The sequence below is a fragment of the Elaeis guineensis genome, chromosome 1, assembly GCF_000442705.2.
Source record: "Elaeis guineensis isolate ETL-2024a chromosome 1, EG11, whole genome shotgun sequence".
Lineage (NCBI taxonomy): Eukaryota > Viridiplantae > Streptophyta > Magnoliopsida > Arecales > Arecaceae > Elaeis > Elaeis guineensis.
Window position 1 is genome coordinate 181,344,932 of NC_025993.2, and position 23,420 is coordinate 181,368,351.

Sequence of the window (23,420 nt, forward strand, 5' to 3'; positions counted from 1 at the left end):
CCAGCCAATTGGGAGCAAAACTGTTAAAAAAAACTGTAAGTATTTATTTTATTGATAAGATTTATTGCTTTCTATTTTTGATCAATATATGCAATTTTAAAAATATAAGTGACTCATCTTTTTAAGTTGCAATTTTGATTCTTTGTTTCACGATCTTTCTTTCATTTTTTGTATAAAAAAATTGCTCATTGATAAATTCTATATTATGAATTATCCTGTTTGATATTTGATTCAAAATTTTATTTTAATTGCAGATATGGATATTATTAAATATCATAAAAATTAATGTTAGAAGATATTATCAGTAAGCTAGCACTTCTGGGTCCTACTTATGGTGCCGAATTAAGGGACGGCATCTTTTTTAGATCTTTTGTGGATGTTGTTTTAGATGAGCAGGATGAAGTATCTGAGGTAGCTAGGATTTGGGGACGCTCCAATGTTGATGAGATTACATCAGAAGAAAAACCTACATTGGTTGCTATAAAAAAATTAAAGCAAAAATTTGGATTTGAAATTGGGGATTTTTATTTTACTGATAAGGAGTATTTTAAATATCTATATCTAAAAACATATAATGAGCATGCAAATCTTGAAATTGATCTCAGTCAATCAAAGTGGTAATATGAAGTATTGTTGAGAAGGCACAACCCATTTATGGCTGAATTTGATGTGCTTAAAAAGAAATTGACTAAGTATAAGAAAATATTTCGTGCTGATGGTGAATCATCCACGGGAGAAAATTAAGGTTCAAGATGTCTGTTTATTCCTTTTTTGGTGTGTAGCTTATATATATTTTTGGTATTACCTAACCTTACTAGATTAACATATGCTGTCAAGCATAGTTTCCTTTCATCTTAGATTTGTATATAGATATGTGGGTGTACCTTTGTTTGTATATTTGTATGGTGAAAAAGTTATAACAAAAATCCAACTTACTTAATGTAGAAAGGTGATCCTGTAATAGAGTTTGCTAAATCTTTGTGTGTATATTCCAATGTCGCTCTTTTCCTGAGAAACTTTTAAATATAGCTTCTCTTATCTACTCAAATCGATAGAATGATCTTCATTAAAATGTTAGATCCTTGGTAATAACCAGCTGAACTTTCTAAATGGTCTCCATGCTTCTTAGAGATTTATTTTTTGGGAGGAAAGATTTGGTGGATAGCATGAATTATCAATTTTTTGATAATATCCACTTGAACTTTTCAAATGGTGTGCACGTTTCCTGGAATTTTTTTTTGGGGGGGGAAGAAAATTTTAGTGGTTATCATGAATTATCAATTTTTTTCAAGAGAAAATCTTGCATACATGATGAATGAGGTCATAATCGCGCATATATGAAGGGTAAATTTTAGTAGGAAATGTTGCATATATGATGGATGAAGTTATTATATGTTTGATTTAAAAAAAATATCCTACTGGATTGGTTTACCAACTTCCGATGTACATGATACTACAATGGTGTTGAGATTCTGCTTTGCAACTAAAGTTGCAATAGTAATTCCATATTTAGCTTACTATAGTAATTTAATACTGTAAAGAAAAGTGACTAACTTCTACCAAAAAAAAAAGAAGAGAAAAGTGACTAACTAGAAGAGTTCACTAACTTCACAAAGAAGGGTGCATGCACCAATATATATGTGGCATATAGTAATTCTATATTCAGTTTTATGCAGTTCTATGAGGCTAGACTCAAAAATATTGAAAAGGTATATTTAAGATATAATGTAATTTCTGCAATTTATGCGACTCTATGCTTATCAGACATAATGCAAAAGCGGCCTCTGACTGTCACAATCAAAATTTTCCATAGTGCCATCCAACAGAGATTTTTTTTCATTAGAGAAATATGATGATGAACAAATAGACTTCAGGATAAGATTTAGTGATCTTATCTATATCTCAACAAAATACAACATCCAAGGATTGGAACTCAATCATGTTGTGTACTGTATACATTCATAAATAAATACAAGCATATGGAAACAACCACAACACAAATGATAAAATGATAAAATAAATAAAAGAGTAGCAAAGAAAGCCTCCATTAAAAGAGTAACAAAGCAACGTGCAAAAACTATACCATATCTCTAAATGAGGCTGATTATGGATGACTTGAATTAGTTAAGTAGTTAACCGATGCCAAGTCATCATAAGCAAATAATTGTGCCAGCATGCAGGCCTAAGTTTTGTTTAAAAACTATTAGCATCATAGGTACAGATTAAACTTTTAAATGAAACATAAGAGTTTTTATTAGAAATCACAAATATTTTGCATTTATGGACAACTATATTTCTCTTCAGCCGAAAAACAACCAAAATTACCAATTCTATTTCATAATACACACCTGCTTGAAATGGAAGATGAGTCATACGCACATACGCACATAGACACATGCATAAGGTAGACACGGACATGCATAGAGAGAAACATACCCAACTAAATAAATAAGAAACTTGAGAATATTTAACAAAATTAAGAGGCAATCAGTTAAAAAAAAAAAAGGTGAAACCAAGCATGGAAGTTTCTCTTAGACATCATTTTTATTAATATATATTCATCTTTATCCTTATTCTTTAGAAAGATGAATTTAAGATAACAATAGCAAGCATATGATATGGTCTCTTAGACATCATTTTTTGACTATGGCACACTTTCTCTTTATTTTCTCCTAAGTACATACATTTTCTTAATACTCTTCAAATTTTCATAGATTTTTCATAAAAATATCTAGGATATATATCTATGCATACAAAATCGACTAAATCATGAAACCTATATAGGATAAGTTATTGCTGATAGATGAAAGTGCTGGTGGATGACACCAAAGTGCTGAAATTGCACGTAAGCAGATATATATATCACTCTGTACATGTATCTATATATATATATATCTGCCCATGCTGATATATACTTAAGCGTATATACCTACGTAAAAGGTATGTCTTTGCCCATGTGCCTACCTATATTTATAAGCTGCATGTATGCATATTTGCACATATATATACACGTTCATATATATTGACTGATTTGGTAGAAGGTGCTGCCTTTCCTAATGATTCTTTCCCAGATTTGACTGGAGAAAAGTTGGAATCCGAGGCAATTTTTCATGGTCCTTTATGAAAACAGAATTTGGAGGCATTCTAGATAAACCTACCATATACTGTATTAACTGGCAGCAGTGAAACAGGGTTAGTTTGATTTTAACATGAAATAATTATTTGCTTTCCTTCAATTTCCTTCCAGGGAATGAAATGAGCTAGAATTAAAAATAAATAAAAGATTCCATCCATTTGTTGTGGTGCCCAAAAAGTAGTGCATAGCTTGAACTTGGAGAATTATTGCACCACAAGTGGTCCTGTCAGCTCAGAAATATAATTCCTTCATTCATTCGCACCAAAAAAGGGTCCTTTTGGACAGAGATCCATTCTCCCCATATTTAATTTATCTTCTTAGCCTTCCATTCTAGCATACGTACACATATACATATCCATATTCTTATATCTACATACATACGCACGTATACTACATAGATGTATATCTATCTGTACATGTATGTGCTTGCATACATGCATCTATTCCGTATATGTATTATGCACACGTGTATCCATGCATATACTGATCTGTTCGTTTATCTATATATGAATACACACACACCCACAACTATTCTTTGTATATATCCAATAAGATGATCTTTCTTCTTTTTTTTTTTTGTTTTTTGATTATGGTATTATAAAAAATGATAGATATTTTCTCTCTTTTTTTTTTTTATTTCTAAGGTCAAGAATGAGGATCAAAATTTTCCACCATTAGGAAGCTGAGCTTTATTTTGTTTTAGATACCTACCTATGCCACTGATCAGTTCATGATTTTATGAGTTTATGCAGAGGGAACTAATTTTGCTCAATTTGATTGTTTTGTCGGTTCATGAATTTATCCTTTGATTCTTATTATTAATTATGCAGATATTCTATATACATATATGTGCTGTGCATATATATATATATACCGTGTCTATGTGCGTATGCATCTCAATATGTATGAATGAAATAATTTTTTATAAATAGAAAAGAAAAATTTTGCTTCTATGCAACAATATTATCACCTATTTTTTTTACAATACCTTCAATCTGTTTTTCCTCTATACACTTTTTTTTTCTTTTCATTGGTACTGATTCCCGTTTATTTGGTGGGATAGGATGGATTCCATAGGAGTGGCTAGGCAGAATAGGAGGAGACGAAGGAACATTATTTCTAAATGGTGATTTCAAAAATTAAATAAGAAAAAAAATTGTTCATGTAGCATAGTTGCAAGGGAAAAAAATATTAATATTGCTCTAGATTCAGTTGCTGATAATGAAGGAAGTATGAAAGATGTGGCATGCCAAAAAGAGAAAATCAATTTAAATAAATAAGAATTCTTTGTCGCTAGAAGTAGCTTTATACCATCTATGGTTGATACCCATAATTTTAGAAAAATAGTTTTAGACGAAAATATTTTTACAACCAATATCAATCATACTTTCTTGGAAGAAGAACTCACACCTACCACAAATGAAGGTATACATCATCTTTTTTTTAAAAAAATTATTTAATTTATTTAATTTGCACAATTAGTTGATATCTGATTTTTTTTTTAAACAAAAATAGTTCAAGAGGTTACAATTGATCGACAATCTTTTGCTCTACGAAAGTCAGACAAGATTCCATCCGAAAAAAAAGTAGGTTCTTTTTTATGTACACAATTATGCAATATTTATTTTTTTGTGGTGGTTAGATATTTATTAAAAAGAGGATTGTTGTTTCTTCTTCTATATGTAGGAAATTTTTAGAGAACTATCAGATTTTGGATTATCCGGATATAAATGCAGGTATTGTGGCAACATATTCTGGTACAAAGAATTTATTAAGAAAATGCATGGTACATCGATGCCCACTTTTACTTTATGCGGTCATGAAGAAAGATTGCTCTATCATTGCTCACACAAACTCCAACTTTCTTGGATAACTTACTAGATTATGGTGGTAGAGCAAGAGCTTCAAAATTTTGAGAAAATATTAGAGTGTATAACTCTATGTTTGTATTTACATCAATAGGTGCAAAAATTGATACTGAAGTAAATGCTAGGCCAGGTCCTTATGTGTTCAAAATCAATAGTCAAAATCATCATAGAATAGATTCTTTATTACTTATTAATGGAGAAGTACCTAAATATGCTCAATTATACATATATGATACTGAAAATGAAATCAATAATAGAATAAGAGCATTACATTCAGATGATGATTCATCAAGTATAGATCCAAAAATTATAGAAGGTTTAGTAAATATGTTTGATCAAAAGAATCAAATTGTTAGAGATTTAGGGATGGCAAGAGATCGATTCAAGCAATCTGGGTTCTTACCTATCATATTAAAATTGTTGGGAGCACATCAGGGAGATAGCTTACAATACAATGCTCCATCATATTTTGAAATAGCAGGATTAATTATTGGTGATTTAGGTCCAATTCATCGATACCGTGTGTTGTAGTTCTAATAATATGGAGGACACCAATAGTCCTATATCAGTTGTGAGTCAAGAGAGACTCGTGCTTGTAAGGAGAAAAAAATTCTTCCTATATGAGGCACCTTTTAAAGAGTAAAATCGTGAGACCCATGGGTCAGACGAACAATACCTCATGTGACGGACCGAGCTCTTGTCTGCAACAATGACGTGCTAGGTAGGGATCGAGGTCCGCCTCGATTTTCTAGGGCTGAGGTCTGCCTCGGCATACTGTGGGGCTCCTCGGACTGTACACATCCGAGTCCACCTTGATTGGGGGGCTCTGTTGTGGTTCTAATAATGTGGAGGGCACCAATAGTCCCACATCGATTATGAGCCAAAGAGGACTCGTGCTTATAAGGAAGAAAAATTTTTTCTCATATGAGGTACCTTTTAAAGGATAAAATTGTGAGGTCTATGGGCCAGAGTGGACAATACCTCATGTGACGGGCCGAGCCCTTGTCTGTAACACCATGATATTATTGTTAAACATAAAACAGATGGACTAAAATGTATCAATGATTTACACCCAAGTTTTATGGCAATGCAATATCCAATATTATTTTCATTTGGTGAAGATGATTTTAGAATTTATATTAAATATAACAACACCTCTTGATGCAATTTCACTATTAGACAATGTGTAACTATGAGAAAATTTCATGCTTATAGATTGCAGCAGGGAATAAATGAAGGTATAATAATAACAAGAGGAGGCCGTTTATTTTAGCAATATATAGTTGATACTTTCTCATATATCGAAGAAGAAAGACTTGATTATATTAGAAGAAATCAAAATTATCTGAGATCAGAAATTTATAAAGGTATCAAAGAGGCGGTTGTAAAAGGTGTTGCAGATGGAAATGCAATTGGCAAAAGAATTATATTACCTTCAAGTTTCACTGGAAGTCCTAGATATATGATTCAAAATTATCAAAATGCATTAGCTATTTGCAAATGGTATGGACATCCTGACTTATTTATCATATTTGCCTGCAATGTTCAATGATCGAAAATTCGTTCTGGACTAAGCTTAATACCAGTTCAAAAACCTGAAGATAGACCAGATATCATTAGTATAGTTTTTAAGATGAAAGTTGAAGAATTAATACTTGATATCACAAAAAAAGAATACTTTGAAAAACTGACTGCAGGTATGATCTGAATTTTTTTACATCATTTTTTTAAGAAATTTATCATAAACATAGTTTCATATATTTACTTATTTTCTCTTCATATGTAGTTTTATATACAATAAAGTTTCAGAAATGTGGTTTACTGCATATCTATATACTACTTTGGTTGCACGAAAATCATAAGTATCCAACATCTTCAGATATAGACTCTATAATTTCTGTAAAAATTCTTAATAAAGATGTCGATTCTGTTGGATATAAAACTGTTCTGAAATTTATGATGCATGGTCCCAGTGGATTAGCAAATCCTAGATCTCCATGCATGGTCATATGCCATTGTTCGAAATATTTTTTCAAAAAATTTTGGAATGAGACTATTATTGATGAGAATGGATTTGCTACTTACAAAAGAAGAGATAATGGGCACAGCATAATCAAGAACAACATCGAACTGGATAATAGATTTGTTATTCCTCATAACTTGGATTTGATTATCCGATACTAAGCACATATTAATGTTGAGTGATATAATAAGTCAAGGATAATTAAATATCTATTCAAATATATTAATAAAGGTCCTGATGAATAAGAGTAGTTATAATTGAAAATGTACTGGTCAGCAATGATATTGAAGAATGCCAATATGAGCAAGTCGATGAAATAAAGATATATTTGAATTGTAGGTATCTGTTAGTATATGAATCTATTTGGAGGCTATTTCAATTTGATATACATTTTAGAGAACCAACTATTGAGCGATTGGTGGTATATTTACCTCATATGAATGCAGTTACCTATCATGAGAATCAAAGTTTAGCTTCAATTTTGCTAAAAAAAAATACTGAAAAAACTATATTCACTGAATGGATGGAAACAAATAAAATTTTAGAAGATGCACATCAGCTAACTTATGCAGAATTTTTCACAAAATGGGTATGGAATAGCAAAGATAAACTATGGACCAAAAGAAAGAAAGAAAAAAAAAAAGAATAGGTAGAATTGTCTACATTCATCCCAGTGCAGGTGAGTTGTATTACTTAAGAATGCTTTTAAATATAGTGAAGGGATCGAGAAGTTATAATGAAATTAGAACTATTGAAAATGTTGTTTATCCTACATTTTAATCTACATGCAATACACTTGGCCTATTAGGAGATGATAAAGAATGGAACGAAGCATTGAATGAAGCATCGAATTGGGCAACATCAGCTGAATTGAGGCAACTTTTTGTTACTTTGATTATTTATTCTGAGATCACTGATCCGACAAAATTATTGGATATGTATTGAAAAATATTTGTAGATGATATCATTTCAACCTTACAGAATATATTGGACCTTCCTAATCTGCATATCCCAAAATTTCAGCTAAAAAATCATGTTTTATATGAGTTAGAAAAAAAATTGTAGCTCACTTTCTGAACACTGCCTACCAATGCCTGGTAGAATTATTGCAGAAGAGATAGATAACAAATTGTTGAGAGAAGAATTGGATTATAATATCCAAGAATTGTGAGATACACATTCAAAATTATTTAGAGATTTAAACAATGAACAAAAAAATATTTATAATGAAGTTTTGTATTCAATAAATAATTATAAAGGAGGATTATTCTTTGTATATGGTCATGGAGGAATTGAAAAAATTTATATCCGGCAAACAATTATTTCAAAAGTTCATTCAGAATCATAAATTGTCCTTGCTGTTGCTTCTTCAAAAATTACATCATTATTATTGCTTGAAGGCAGAACACCGCATTCAAGATTCAAATTACCAATACACATAGATGAATGTTCTATATGTGAAATAAAAAAGGGAACGTAGCTTGCAAAATTGATTGAATCTACAAGTCTGGTAGTATGGGATGAAGCTCTAATAAATTACAGAAATTGTTTTGAAGCTCTTGATAAATTATTGAGAGATATTTTGAAAACAACAGACCCAAGTAATGATCAAAAATCATTTGGTGGGAAAACTGTCCTTTTGGGAGGAGATTTTAGGCAAATTCTTCCTGTTATTGTCGGAGGTGGCAGAGAAGAAACAATCAATGCATCTATAAACCGATCTTATCTCTAAAAATATTATAAAATCTTTATTTAAAAAAAAATTATGTGGTTGTTGAATAATAATTTGAGTGATGCATCTAACAAATTATTAGCTGATTTTGCTAAATGAATTTTGGATATTGGTGATGGAAAAGATTCTGTTGCTTCATTTGAAGAAAATGAAGAAGTAAATTGGATAGAAATTCCTGATGATTTGTTTATAAAAAGTTGCATCAACTCTATCCAGGATATTACAGAAGCAATTTATCAAGAATTTTAAAAGAATTATGATGATCCTTAATATTTGAAGGAGAGGGCCATCGTCACACCTGCAAATGAAATAGTTAATAAAATTAATTCATATTTACTTTCTTTAATTCAAAATGAAGAAAAAATATATTTAAATTCTGACACAGCTTGTAAATTTTCATCGGAAGGTGGCTCTGAAGATGTTCTCTATCCAGTTGAATTTTTAAATTCTTTAAAATTCAATGGCATCCCACATCATGATTTGTGATTGAAGATAGGTTCTTCTATAATGTTGTTTCGAAATATCAATCAAAGTATAGAGCTTTGTAATGGTACCGGATTAATAATTACTTAACTAACTTCAAAGATAATTGAAGTGGTTATTATCACTAGTGATCATGTTGGCATCAAAGTCTATATCCTATGCATTATGATGCAAGTTACTGAGACAAAATGGGTATTCACTTTTAAAAGAAGGCAATTTTCAATGAAACTTTGTTATGCAATGACAATTAACAAAAGTTAGGGACAAACTTTGAAATATATTGGAATTTATCTATCTCAACCTGTATTCTCTCATGGTCAATTATATGTTGCTGTATCCAGAGTAACTTCGCGCCAAGGCTTCAAAATTTTAATAAAAAATGAATCATCAATCTTAGATAATTATACAAAGAATATTGTTTACAATGAAATTTTTTATGATCTACCTTTAGGTAATATTTTGAATTCACTGCTTATATTTGCTTTATTTTATTATTATTATCATTGAATTCACTACTTACATTCTCTTTATTTTTCATTATTATTTTATATATTGTTATCTTTTTTTTGAAAAATAGATTGATAAAAAAATGGAGTACAATTTGTTATCCACTTTGTCATTGGAAAAGCGTCATTGGAGAGTAAAAGTAAGACTTTCAAGGATGTGGGATTCTATAAATCCAAATATGGAAAATCATTTGATTAGCATTGATTGCATATTCCTTGATGAAAAGATTATTAGAGCTTCTATTTATTAGTTTGCTTACAACTTCTCACAAAAAGATATATACATGTATTAATAATATATATTTTTTATATTTAGGGCACTTCTATTCAAGCATCTATACGAAAAGAAGATGCTGCTCAATTTAAAAACCTTCTTGCAGAAGGAAATATATATTATCTACAAAAAGTTAATGTTGCTCAAAACAGAAAAAATTTCAAAGCTATTGTCCATCAATATATGATCTACATGAATAGATGGGCAATTATACAACATGTGGATCATGATGATGATGCAATATCTCTATATAAATTTATTTTTGTTGACTTTAGTACCATTCTATCAAGAAATTATAATGATATTTACCTGATAGGTAAGCCTAAAAATTAATTGCCTTATTTTCGACAAATGCAGATAAAATGGTGGTTACATAATTTTTTCTTCTTCTTATGCATATGTTATTAGACATTTCATAATGGTTGGATCTCTGGACCAGTTATATATCAGAGAAAAATAAACTTTCAAAAGAAATTTGGAAATAGAGAACTTAGAGTAAAACAATTTAGCTTCCTTTTTTTGTAACCATTTAATTTTTTTCCTTCCTTGCTCCTATCTTTTAGTTTTTAGCTATCAAATTTTGTCTATCTTGTAGAAAAGAAAGGTTAGCTATAACTTTTTGGGGCAAATCAGTTCAAGAATTTGATGAAAATGCAGTTCAAGAAAAGGAAAGGAAAGGCCCGATAGTAATCATCTTGGTTGGTACGATTGTATGAACATATAGAGCTAAAGTTTTGAACTTCTTTTTTTAAATGAAGTTTCATGATAAATTTTTTAAATGTTAATGATAAAATTTTTCGATATTTTTTCTTCGCATTCAAAAAAATCATGTCTATCCACCTCCTCAGCATCAAAATATTATACGAATTTACAGATCGATGCGATTACTAAGTACTGGAATAGGTTCGCGTATAATACTTTTAAATATTCTATTGTATACATACCAACCTTATAGACTATTGCTTAAATATGTACATATATCAATATGCAGATTGGAAATCTCGGTTGCTCCAATTATGTTCATGACTCATCAAACACAGGCCACCCTTGAACCTCGAGAAGAAGCAGCTAATAGAAAAACAATCAAATCGTGCAAATTTCAGGTAAAATTTGAAGGAAAGAAATATAGTATGTATAGTAAAAATATATTGCAAAAAAGATAATTGCCATGGATTGATTACAATATTATTTTTCATATGCTGTTTTACAATTATTTTTTTTATATAATAGTAGCTAAAATTACATATTACCCTTTTAGGGAGAAAAATTTATTTGCAAAGCTGTGCTAAAGACAATGGACAGCTCCTATGGTTGGTGGTATAAAGCATGCTACAGTTGTAAATCTACTGTAAAAATCTATGGAGATAGTTTTTGGTGTAATTAGTACGGTAAAAATGATCAACCTCTTATACCATGGTAAGTTATTCTTTTTCCTATACATATTTTTTTAATTCTTAAACAAGGAAAGTTTAAAACTCAATATTAAAATAGTATTTCTTCTAAATTCTTCAAAAGTACAAACTTAATACAGTTGTTGAGGATGGAACTGGTATCATAAATTTCATGATTTTTGACAAATTGGCTCAACAATTGATAGACATTCTGGCACTTAATCTCGCTGCAGATAGAAGAACTGATAGATTCACTCCTCCTGTTGTTATTGAGAAAATAATCAATATCATTTATATTTTTAGATCATATTTAGTTTGCAAAACTTTAATGCTTTTGCAGTTACCTTTGAGGTAACAAAAATTTTTCAGGAGAGCGAATCACAATTGGTTAATACACAACAAAATTTTGATGTTGAATCTTTTTCCTCTCAAACTCCAGAAGAAACTATCCTTTCAACTCAAGCTCTAGAAGAAGCTATCCTTTCAACTTTTGAAAAAAGCATTGATACTAAAATTTTCCCAGATGAAATACCTGCGGAGGATACATTTCCTGTTGGTGAGGAATATATTTTTGTTGTTGATCTTTTTCTCATTACATAATGATACTTAATTTTTTTAGATTTAATTTTTTTATTTTAAATGCAGGAACCAATTTGATGCGCCTCCAGAAAAAAAGAATGTGTATAAGTTGATCTACTATGCATATGGGGCGAGTTTGTAGATTTTTTTTTTCTTTTTAGCCTTATTGGTGAATCATGTAGAAATCATAAATAGTATATGATGGGTGACATAGCAGTATGAAGATATATATATATATCTATCTATAAATATATAAAATAATATGTACATATATATATACAAACATATATGTATCTGGGTGCGTTTATCATTTTCTTTATCTATCAAAAAAAACCGCAGCGTAGCACGGCCTTTGTACTAGTATATATATACATTAAAGCGCAATCCAGCGCTTTTCCAGCACACCACATGGCAGTCCTCCAGCTAAGCAGGCCCACCATGCCAAATGTCACTCTGGCTCCTCCACGTTAGGAACCATCACAGCCCCTCCTGGCATTGTTTTTTTTTTTTTTTTTTTTTTTTTTTTTTTCAGAGCACCGAACCTTCTCGACCTCTCGCGACCGGCCGCCCTCCTTCTTCTTGCTCTCCTCGCCGCCCCCTCCCGCCGGTCTCAGCCGTCGCCTTCCTCCCCATCGTCACCGGCATCGGCCTCCCCCTCCAATCTCCCTTAGGAGGTGACGGCGTCGGTCTTCCCTCGGATCTCCCTCAGGTGCGAGCTCGACTCTCCATGGAGCTTTTTTTTTTTTTTTTGCCCTGACTCTCCACGACGTCGGTCTTTCCTCCGATCTCTCTCATGTGCTTTCCTTTTCACGGATCTCCGAATAAGAGACACCGACTTCCTCAAATCCCGTATGCTTGAGAAAAACCCCAATCGGATGCAGAAATTCTTTTGGTCACGATCAATCTATGTAGGAAAATGTGCTATCTTTTAAATTTTTTTTTTTTTGCCTTTCTTCAATGTTTTTCCTGGTGCTTCCTCTGTTTTGTTCCCGTTCTCAGGTCTGTCAGTCGGGTGGGAGGCTTGGAGCTTCCGAATAGGAAAGTTTTACCATGGCAAGGGGTTTGTATTGGTAGTTTTAATCCTATGTGCTTGAAAAATAACCCCGATAGGAACCGGACAAGCCCCTCTGATCCCTCTTGGGTGCTCTCGTTCCGGTAGATCTCCAAAATAGAGGAAGAAATGAAAAGAAAAAGAAGCAAAAAAAAAAAAATGATCAATCTATGTAGGAAAAGGACTCACCTTTTAAGTTTTTTTCACCTTTCCTTTGTTTTTGTTAATTTTTTTCTATGTTTTCCCGTAATTTTTTCCCTGCTTTTTCTGATCACAGGAGTCTCGATCAGGTGGGCGGGCTCTGGATGTTTTTTTTTCTCCGCTATGCTTGCTTCCCTTTCAAATTTTCCACCATCCGCCATCCCTGCCGACCATTTAAACCCTATCCAAGATGAAAATCCTAACCCTAAGCCTATACTCAGAAGAAATCGAAGATCTTCTCTTCTGCTGTGAATAGAATCCTCTACGTTCTCCTCTTCCGTTCATAATCGATCTTTGGCTGCTGAAAGGTATTTCTTTCTTTCTTTTTTTTTTTTTTTCACTTTCTTCTTCATTGTTTGATGTATTAGGTAAAAGGGAATGAAATAGATGATCAAAGAGAGCCTTTGATCAATGATGTTTGTTCTCATAAGAGCTATTTCATCAGTGCGGTGATTCTTCCATGAGTATACCTAACCGTTTGTGATTACAATTTGGCTTATGGCAGTTGAAAGCATGTTTCTTTTACTTAGTTTTTGATTAGATTTTTGATTCATTTAGCACCAAGGGACGTGTCTGTTACTTGGATTTAGTCGAATTCTTCTCAGAAAAAAGTAAAGACTAAATCGAAAAGGAATCAATGTTTGCGCTTATTTCTTTATTCCTGCGTACGGACATGATGTGTACAATGTTAGACAAGTTTAAGAAAAAAAATATGAAATTTTAGATTTTTTGACAAGATATTTTTAGTGATTCTAGCTTCATAGCTCTACTATGGGCATCCATCCTATAATTATTTTAAAATATATTTAAGATTTATCTTCAATTAATTGTTTAAAATTTTTTCCTGTAAATATTTAATTTTTTATTATAATTACATAAATAGGCATTGTTGAAATTTTGTCAAGAAAGAAATTTGGAAGAAATTAGACTAGGATTGCTTAAATCAATATATAAATTTGAGATTCAATACAACATAATGAAGTTATTGATCATACTCGGTAGGTAAGGCTATGAATCTCATTGTCATTTTTTTTATTATTAACTCTTTATTATGTTTCAATAATACGTTACTATTTTTATTGCTTTTGATTTGTAAATCTATGCGGAAAAGGTCTTGTTTTTTATTTTTTCCCACCTTTCCTTTGTTTTCGTTGATTAATTTTTCCTATATTTTTTCTTGATTTTTTCTTTACTTTTTTGTTCGTAGGAGTCTCAATCAGGTGGGAGGCTCGGAACGGCCGAATAGCGAAGTTTAGATCCATCTCAGTCGGGTGAGAGGCTTGGAGCAACCGAGGTAACTCTCTCTCCCTCTGAATGAAATTTATTGAAATATATTATTTTTATAGATTATTTTTTACTGTTATTTGATAGTTTAAAAAATTTATTATTGCCTTGATATTAATTTAAAATAAAATTTAAAATTAAAGATGAAGTTTTAGATAGAGATGATATTTAGTGTCTTATACATGATGTATATAGCTATTTGTTATATTACTGTTAAATACCAACTACTTTGCATTAAATGATTATATGTTTTTAGAGAGTAGAAATAGGACCCAAATAATTTTTTAGAACAAAATTATATGTTCCCAAAAATATTATTTTTTAATTATTATTGTATTTTATTATTTTTTATCATCATTTAAATAGAGCATGTTGGGAAAAATAGAAGACATTAAAGGTTAGATCTAGGGTTAGATCCATGGGGAGGGATAGGGATTTAGATCTAGGGTTTGACTTTTTTTTTTTTTTTAGGAGAAAGGGAGAATGAAGGAAAGTGGTGGCGAAGGGGAGGAGGGACGATGGTCGGAAGGGAGGTACAAGAAGTAGAGATGGGAGGATAAGAGGGCATGCAGCAGCAAATGGGTTAGATCTATGGGGTTGGAAGGAACGGGGGGTGCGGTTAGATCTAGCTCTTACTTTGTTTACATACAATATTATTTGAAAAAAATAAAAACGATCAAGTTTTTGACTCAAGAAAATGCGAAAGAATAATTTTTGTAAGAAAAAAAGGAAGATTTTATAGAAAACAAGTTCCATCAAATTTCTATATGGTTGTGTTTTAAAAGATAAGAAAAAATTTGGTGGTTTTGGAATATATTGAAAATATATTAAGCATAAAGTTAACATTATAAAATTAGAATTATTTGAAAAAATAAAATTATTCGATTAAGAAAATTTTTCTCTCTCATTCTTTGAATTAATTCTTTGAATATACTTTATTTTTTTCCCTTTTTTTTTTGGGACATCTAATGTTGTGATTTATTCTAATTGTAGAAATGGAATTAATCAAATATCATCAGAAATCATGTTGTAAGAAATAATTGATAGACTAGAGTTTCCTAAGCCAACTAATGCTATGAATGTTTGAGATAATAGTTACTTGAGATCGTATATAAAAATCATGCTGGAACAAAGAAATAGAACGCCTGAAATTTTGAAAACTTAAGATCATGCATGCAAGAATCAGATGATAAAAATTGAAGATTTTTTTTTTACTTTGTCTTTTATTTTGTTAATCATGCTAGTTCTAAACTGCGGGCCTCATGCTAGTTCTCATGAATCAAGACCAAATCAAGCGGCTAGATTGTAGAGCTTTGTCGTAAGGTGCAACTAATTAACGTCTATCATGAAAATGGTCATTATTAAGGCCCCTAAGACTACTTGGTTCATGTGGAAGTTTAACCCAGCATACAGTTATAAATATAGCTAAGCCATAATGGATAGGATGTATATATAGTTGGGGTTTATGTCCCTCTCTTCTCGTAGTTACAGAACCTTGAATTCACTTTCCATCAAACTCTCCATTGGAGAGAACAGAGGCTTTTAGCTGTCTTTCGTTAGAAGGATTTAGCATGAATGGAATTATTTAGTAATTAACAGGCAAATTTTTATTCCCTATGCTATTGTCACATGCATCATCATGAACAATCCTGGTATTATAGTTTCACTAACAGCAAAAAAAAAAAAAGGAGAAACATGAACAACAAACCTTTGTCAACTTATTAGTATGTAAGCAAATTATTATAGTTGGGAGATTTTTGTCATCGAATCTGAACTGAATGGAGTAAGAAAGCAAAGAAACAGAAAAAAAAGCAAAAAATTCATGATAATAAGACTTTCAGATCTAGCTTTCCATGTATCAAGAAACATTTTTATAGTTTTTTTTGCACCCCCCTCCTCTCTTTTCAATCAAATCAGAAAATATGATGCACATAAATCCAAACTAAAAGATAGAAAATTGCACAAATCTAGATATTTTTAATTTTTTTTGCTAAACCAGATATTTTTATCATCCCAATACGGATATATCCAAAAAAATCAAGAAATAAAATGTCTCATAAGATTGTCAAAGTAATGGTCAGCGGCGGACAAAGCCAGCCAATTTGCCATCTTGTTTGCCTCCTAATAAATGTGCCTCATGGTGGAAGTCATGCACTCTCTCAAATCTAGAGCTTTTGAACCTTGTAAAAATATGAAAACCTAAAAATAACTTAGTGATACCATTCTTGATATTCTAAAATAGGAGGATCACAACCGTCCATGCATTCAGATGCCAGTGTCCTACATCGTAGTTCATTACTCGAGAGTCTTAATCCGCACGTGCATTTCAGGTGCACATTTCTTTCTCTTTCCCAGTATTTTTTGGGCCAATTAAGCCGAGAGAGGAGAGGAGGCAATGGTGAAGGGTTTTTGGGTTCGTTGTGGTGGTCTTGAAGGAATGGAACCCTAATCTCCCACTAGAGAACTCCATTATGATCGCGATCTAATGAGAAAAAGGTCAGTTACGTTCCACCTCGACGCATCAGAATTCGATTTACCTGGGTTTTTGAGCTGCCCTTCTTTCTTAGATTCACAAGATATAGTTGCTGCTTCTTTTCAATGTCTCAAGTCCTTAAATCTCTGATGTGTTAATTTTTCTGTCTACGTTATCGAAAAGGGCAGAAACTTTACTGTTTCGGTTTTTCTTGGCCTTATTGTCTCAATTTTTTATATTTTTTCTGTGTTAACAATTGATAGGTTTCTTGAATGGTGATTCCTTAGGTCCCCAAATAAGGCTTCTTGTTTGTTGCTGATTATGTCTATCATTTTATTCTTGACACTTGTTAGGGGCTTGTCTAGTCTTGCGTGAGATCATAGGCCAATAAAAGTTGGTATTTTTGAGGATGGTGGGTTTTAAGTTAGTTTCGATGCAGGAAGTGGTTAGAATATGCAGAATTCAGTGAGAGGGAGGAATTGGAGTGTTAAGGGGCTGAGAATCCTACTATTGGTATTTTAAATAGAGGTTTTGGAGATTTGGACTGCAAATTATGGTGAAAATAAGAAATATTGAATGATGTGAGAGAAGAAAGATTAGAATGACTGGTTGTGAGGGGTTGATTGCTTAAGGACAAACATTTAAACTAAGATGGCGCAGAAAATTCCTACTAAGTCCAGCCGTCTTTGCGGTTAGTGTACCGGGAGAGCACAATCTTGCCAACAGAGTGATAAATGTGGGAATAGATGTCAATGCAATTCTATGCTGGCTTGTTTGGATATTTCTTAACCTTGTTTCCATGGTCTGGACATTGTGTTCGTCTGATGTTGGTAAAATGAAAGATTGGAATGTTGCAATACATGAGACACACTTTGTGGTGGAAACTTGGTGGAGGAAAATAATATTTTTCCCAAACCAAAGCACAGGATGTGGCATTTTAGGGGTCATCAAATCTCTTAAATCTTTCTGGTCTAGAGAATAGTTGAGATCATCGTTGCAGGCATTAGCTCCCTTGTAAGTTTAAAAAAGAAGGGCGGACATGAGGAATGCAATGATATAAGGAGAGCATTGGAGGAAGAATTTAAATTAGGTGTTAGGACTTAGGACCTTGCGAGTTTATGAGGATGAGACAAATAGTGCTGATCAATTTGGAACTTGTAAGTTTATCTTTAGGTTGTGGTGATAGGTGAAGAAATCAATAACTAAAGGTTTTTGAGGTATTAGTGAAGGTTTTGTGCTTGTATTTTAAAAGAGAATTGTGGGAAAGGTTTTGATGTAAGGAAGTGAATAAGAGATAATCAACAATACTAAGCTGAATGATGTATGCTTTTAGGAGACAAACCTGTTAGTTGAAAGACTAATTGTGGAGGAAAAATATCAACTGAAAGATGGAGAGACTAGTGGACAAGTGGAGGTTTGCGAGCTATTTGATGTTTATTTTATTTGAGGGAGGGGACACAAGATAGTGAAAGCTGTGAGAAGTGTAGCATTGAGGCACAGGTCTTGTCATGGTGAACCAATGGCAGCATTCAGCATTATATCATAATTCATAAATCTTTGCATTTGTTATAGATGAACTTGCTTCTAATATTTGGTAAGGCATACCATGTTATTCGCAAATGATCGGTGCTCGTGCTGGTTGATGACAAGAGGATAATGTCAAGTGCTTAATTGGAATGATAGGGAAGTTTCTTGGGGGGTTTTATCCCTTAAAAGATAGAATACTGAAATAGTATGTAGAGTTGCTAAAGAAAATAGCAATAAAACTTGCAATATTTTGTGGTTGAATCATGGAATGCCGTACCGCCTCATACCGTCCGTACTGTACCATACTGGTCTCGTACTGGTACGCCATACCGAAGCATACCGACATTACCGTATCATACCGAACTGCGTACCGACATTAAACAGAATTTCATCGGTACAGGGTCCGGCGAACCTTGGGTTGAATATTGGACTGTGAAGGGGCCCCAAACAGAGATCAGTTGCTGAGATGTATGTATGATGACCTAGAAGAGATAGGATTAGTATGAACACATTAAAACAATGTCTGTAAAGTTATATGTAATATCCAAGACAATAATACATGAGCATCTCAGTGCTTATGAAAACTGGAATCCAGAAGTGGAAGCCTGAGGGTTCTGATGCAAATAAGTTTCTATTGAAAGTCCTACATTTAGTTGCTCATATGGAAGCTCAAGTTTGATGAATGTGATTATTAGATTTGCACTTTAGTTGCATATCTGTGAAATTATACTAAAAAATGTTGTATGAAGCCCCTCAGCATTTTCCAAAGTTATAACCTGTTTTTTTTGTTTAAGTTTCTTATGAATGGCATATATGCCTTGGCCTTATCTGATTTATCCTCTAGATGATGAGTATGAGTTAGAAGGTGAATGGCCAGCAGTCCTAGCATATGGTTTCTTATGATGACTTGTTCAGATTGCTTAATTTGCTTGGATATGTACTGTCATTGCATATGTTGCTTGTGATCAACATAGCAAGTGTATGACTTTGAGGCAATGGCTACTAGCTATTCATCTTTCCGATAATTAATTTCCTAAGAATATTTTTCTTGAGCTGCTAAGTATTAACCTCCTGCTACTCATTGCCTTCACTTCAATCTCAGGATTGCGATCTACTGAAGCTGATTTTATATATTCATGTTTGGATAATGCTTTATGGCTGGTTTGAGCAACCAATAATTTGTTGAGATATCAAAGATTGGTTTTGTGATAAGGAGAAAGTTGGTGAAGGTGTAGATGAAATGTCAAGATCTGAGGAAGGCGCTCGTAAGGAGACTGCTGTGCCTAATGTGTCACCAACTTCTATCATTACAAATACCAATGAAATGGATAGATCGGTAAAGAATACTAATGCCATGAATGGATCAATTGAAAGTGCCAATAGCACAGGTGGATCACTTGTTCCAGGTGCAACTGACAATTCACAAATAGAACCAAAGGTCGGTATGATGTTCTATTCAGAAGACCGAGCATACAGTTTCTATAACTCATATGCTAAGAGAAAGGGTTTTAGCGTTCGAAAAGACCATCTTTCTCGAAGAAGAGATGGGAGTATACGGTATAGACATTATGTGTGCAGCAATGAAGGTAGCCGTCCAGCCCATCGTGTACATATGGCTAGGAAATCACGTCCAATTGAGAGAACAAACTGCTTGGCTCGTATTGAATTTAAAGTCAATAATGATAATGTATGGGTGGTGAATAAATTTATGGATGAACACAATCATCCACTTGCAAGCCCAAATAATTCACACATGTTAAGGTCTCATAGAAAGAAATTGCCTGTTCAACGTGCGGTACTTACTAAATTGGACTGTCATGGAGTAAAAGCTGCTCAATTACATAATTTTCAGGCAGAGGCAACGCATTGTACAGAAGATGCTGGATTTGTTTTAAGGAACCAATGCAACCATTTGAACACAGACAGGATGAGAGAACTTGACAAGGGAGATGCACAGTTCCTTTTAGAATTTTTGAAAGCTAAGCAATCTGAGAACCCATCATTTTTTTATGCTATACAACTTGATGGAAAAGAACGGTTGACTAACTGCTTTTGGGCAGACGCACAGTCAGTTATTGATTATGCCTATTTTGGTGATGCGGTCACATTTGACACAACTTACCGGGCAAGTGGGTATGATATACCTTTTGCACCATTTATTGGGATAAATAATCACAAACAAATTGTTATATTTGGTGCTGCATTATTATTAGATGAATCCGAAGAATCATTTGTCTGGTTATTGAAGACTTTTTTGGCTGCAATGTCTGGAAAGCAGCCAAAGACAATTTTTACTGATCAGTGTCTTGCAATGTCAAAGGCGATAACTATGTGTTTACCTAACACTCGTCATCAGTTTTGTTTGTGGCATATACTTCAAAATGCTCCAATACATCTTCCCAGTGTTTGCAATTCAGAACCTCACTTTCATCGGGAGTTTGAAAACTGCATCTATGCCGGTGGCCTAGAAGATGATTTCCACAAAAAATGGGAAAACTTGATCACTAAGTATGGTCTCGAAAGCAATTCATGGTTAAAGGATTTGTATGCAGTACGAGAGCAGTGGGCTCTGGTCTATCATGGTAATTCATTTTCTGCTACCATGACAACAAAGCAGTGGGCTGAAAACATGGAAGGTCTCTTCAAGATTCATTTTTATAGGAAATTACCTTTCACCAAGTTTATTATACAGTATCTGAAGGCATTGGTTCAACTTCGCGATGAGGAACTTCTTGAAGATTATGAATCATGGCATACCAAACCAGTTTTATTTGTTGAAATACCTATGCTAATTGAAGCAGCGGAAGCATATACAAGGGTGGTGTATGAGGATTTTGAATATGAGTACAAGAGCCAACTTGCTTGTCTTTGTGAACCTGTTGGTATTGATGGAACAGTTTACACCTTCAGAGTTTATATGCCCCAAAAGCAGGGTTATGGTCTTGTGGAATTCAATCCATCCGATGTTGTAGTTGCATGCAGTTGTAAAAAGTTTGAGTCCATGGGCATCCTATGCATGCATGCCTTGAAAGTTCTTAACAACAACAATATTCTTGACCTTCCATCTCAGTACATACTGAGGAGGTGGACAAAGGACGCAAAAGTTGAGGCAGTGTCTAACAGACATCAATCTGCTGTTGCTTCTGATAATCAAGCATCTTTGACATTGCGATATAATCATGTTTGCCGTAAGGCAATTGCTATTGCAGTGAAGAGTGCGGTATCTAAAGATGCGCTTGATATTCTTGAGCATGGACTTGATAGATTTATAGCAGAAATGGAGAAAGTGTTACATAATGACTCAACAGGGAAACAAACAGACGATGTGAATGTTAATAGTATGCCACAGAATCCTTTAGAGACAAATCAGATTTTGTTTCAACGGTTTTGACTTTCGCGCAAAATGAGTTTAGCCTGCACGGTTCATCTCTGGTTGTTCCTGTTAGGTGCAAATTTCCCCTTCTATCTTACGTGTCACATGCAGCACACTCATTTCATCTCTGGATTATTTAAGTGGCTGTGTGCCAATTGTAAACGTAATTGAGCTGATTCTGTTTTTCATAGTACAGGAACCTTCTTGTAAGCCAGCTCTTTAGGAGCAAGTCATCTAGAAATTAAGATGCGTGTGTAAATATAAGTGCCTGCTAAGGCTTTGGTAATATCAAAGGCAACTCTTAGGATCAGCTTATGTGGAATTTTAAATACAACACTTAGTGGTTTCTCTTGGCATTGTAAGTGTAAATGATCTAAAAGTGGTGCTCTCTTGTTGCTGTTCAAGCCTAAACTCTTAGGACTTTGTTTGTGTAGCCGTCTGGAACTTTTAATAGAAACTATTTATGATTATATAATTCCTGTGCCATTTAACTTGGCTTTCTTTCTGAGCATCACCTGTTCTCATGCCAAGGACAAGTTGAATAAACAATCGATCATTTTCCAGCTAAAATTTTGGAGGACTTACTGATAACACCCTGTATACCATCTCCTTCTACCTCTGGTGTATCCCTCTAAGGCTGTTGAACGCGTATCTCAGAGCGGGTAATGTCAACGAGTGGAGCTTCATCTCCCCCTTGGTATCTCTCTCTCTTTCCGGTGAAATTATTCCCCAGGGTGATTGTTGAAGGTTCTCATATTATCTTAACCAATTTGACAGGATCCAGCACCACAGGCTTCTTTTTTTGGTATATGGAGTTCATGCAAGCTCAGAAGCATCAGGATTTTTCTTGACAAGAATTATCTTGTCTGTGGGTGCTGACTATATTCTGTAGAAGATTTTTTTTAATCTTTAATTTGTGCACGATTTTGATTATTTTGTGATATTTACTTGTATTGGATCTTATCTTTTTATTTTACATAAACTAGTAAAAAATATATTATGGCTCATGAAAATATGATGCGTCAAATAGATGACCTGATTATATGATGGAAAACTGCAACACAATTGATGTTATATTTTAATAAATGGCTTGTGGATATCAAGGTTTAAAATTCATGTTCGTATTCGTATTTAGTTAGAAAGTTATGGTTCAACACATTGTGTACCAATGCTATTTTTTTGCTGGATGGTATGGTATTGCCCATACTATCTCGATGGTTTTCAAAAAAATATGATGTCTAGTTGGTCCTGCCTTTATTAATGATGGTTCACAAATCTACATTCGATTAACACTTTTCATATTCATTAGTTTCATCGACTACTAGTAATACACTAGATTTTTGCACAATAGTCTTTTAAATCATAATTCACCGTACTAGATTATATTGTGTGGTACCAAACAATACTATACTGTATCAATAATGAATCAATACTCGATACAAAAAGCATGTCAATATTAAGTACTGACCTATATCTATAATGTACCAATACGGTACACGTATGAAACCAGTGTTGTGGA

General features: G+C 33.1%; 1 protein-coding gene across 9 annotated transcripts; it reads left to right on the top strand.

The window, feature by feature from the left end:
* Positions 1-12,503: 12,503 nt before the first annotated feature.
* LOC140850778 (protein FAR1-RELATED SEQUENCE 5-like) lies at positions 12,504-22,321 on the top strand. 9 transcript variants are annotated; one of them, XM_073250619.1, is made up of 6 exons: positions 12,506-12,701; positions 12,992-13,052; positions 13,321-13,552; positions 14,452-14,538; positions 16,859-17,024; positions 19,631-22,321. In XM_073250619.1, the coding sequence occupies exon 6, from the start codon at positions 19,769-19,771 to the stop codon at positions 21,917-21,919; it is 2,151 nt and encodes a 716-aa protein (XP_073106720.1). In that variant the 5' UTR covers positions 12,506-12,701; positions 12,992-13,052; positions 13,321-13,552; positions 14,452-14,538; positions 16,859-17,024; positions 19,631-19,768; the 3' UTR covers positions 21,920-22,321. The 9 variants fall into 9 exon arrangements, 8 of the variants coding, with proteins under 8 accessions (XP_019703959.1, XP_010914595.1, XP_010914594.1 ...); XM_019848400.3 differs by lacking the exon at positions 12,992-13,052 and having other exon boundaries at positions 12,504-12,701; positions 16,771-17,024; XM_010916293.3 differs by lacking the exon at positions 12,992-13,052 and having other exon boundaries at positions 12,504-12,701.
* Positions 22,322-23,420: the final 1,099 nt, after the last annotated feature.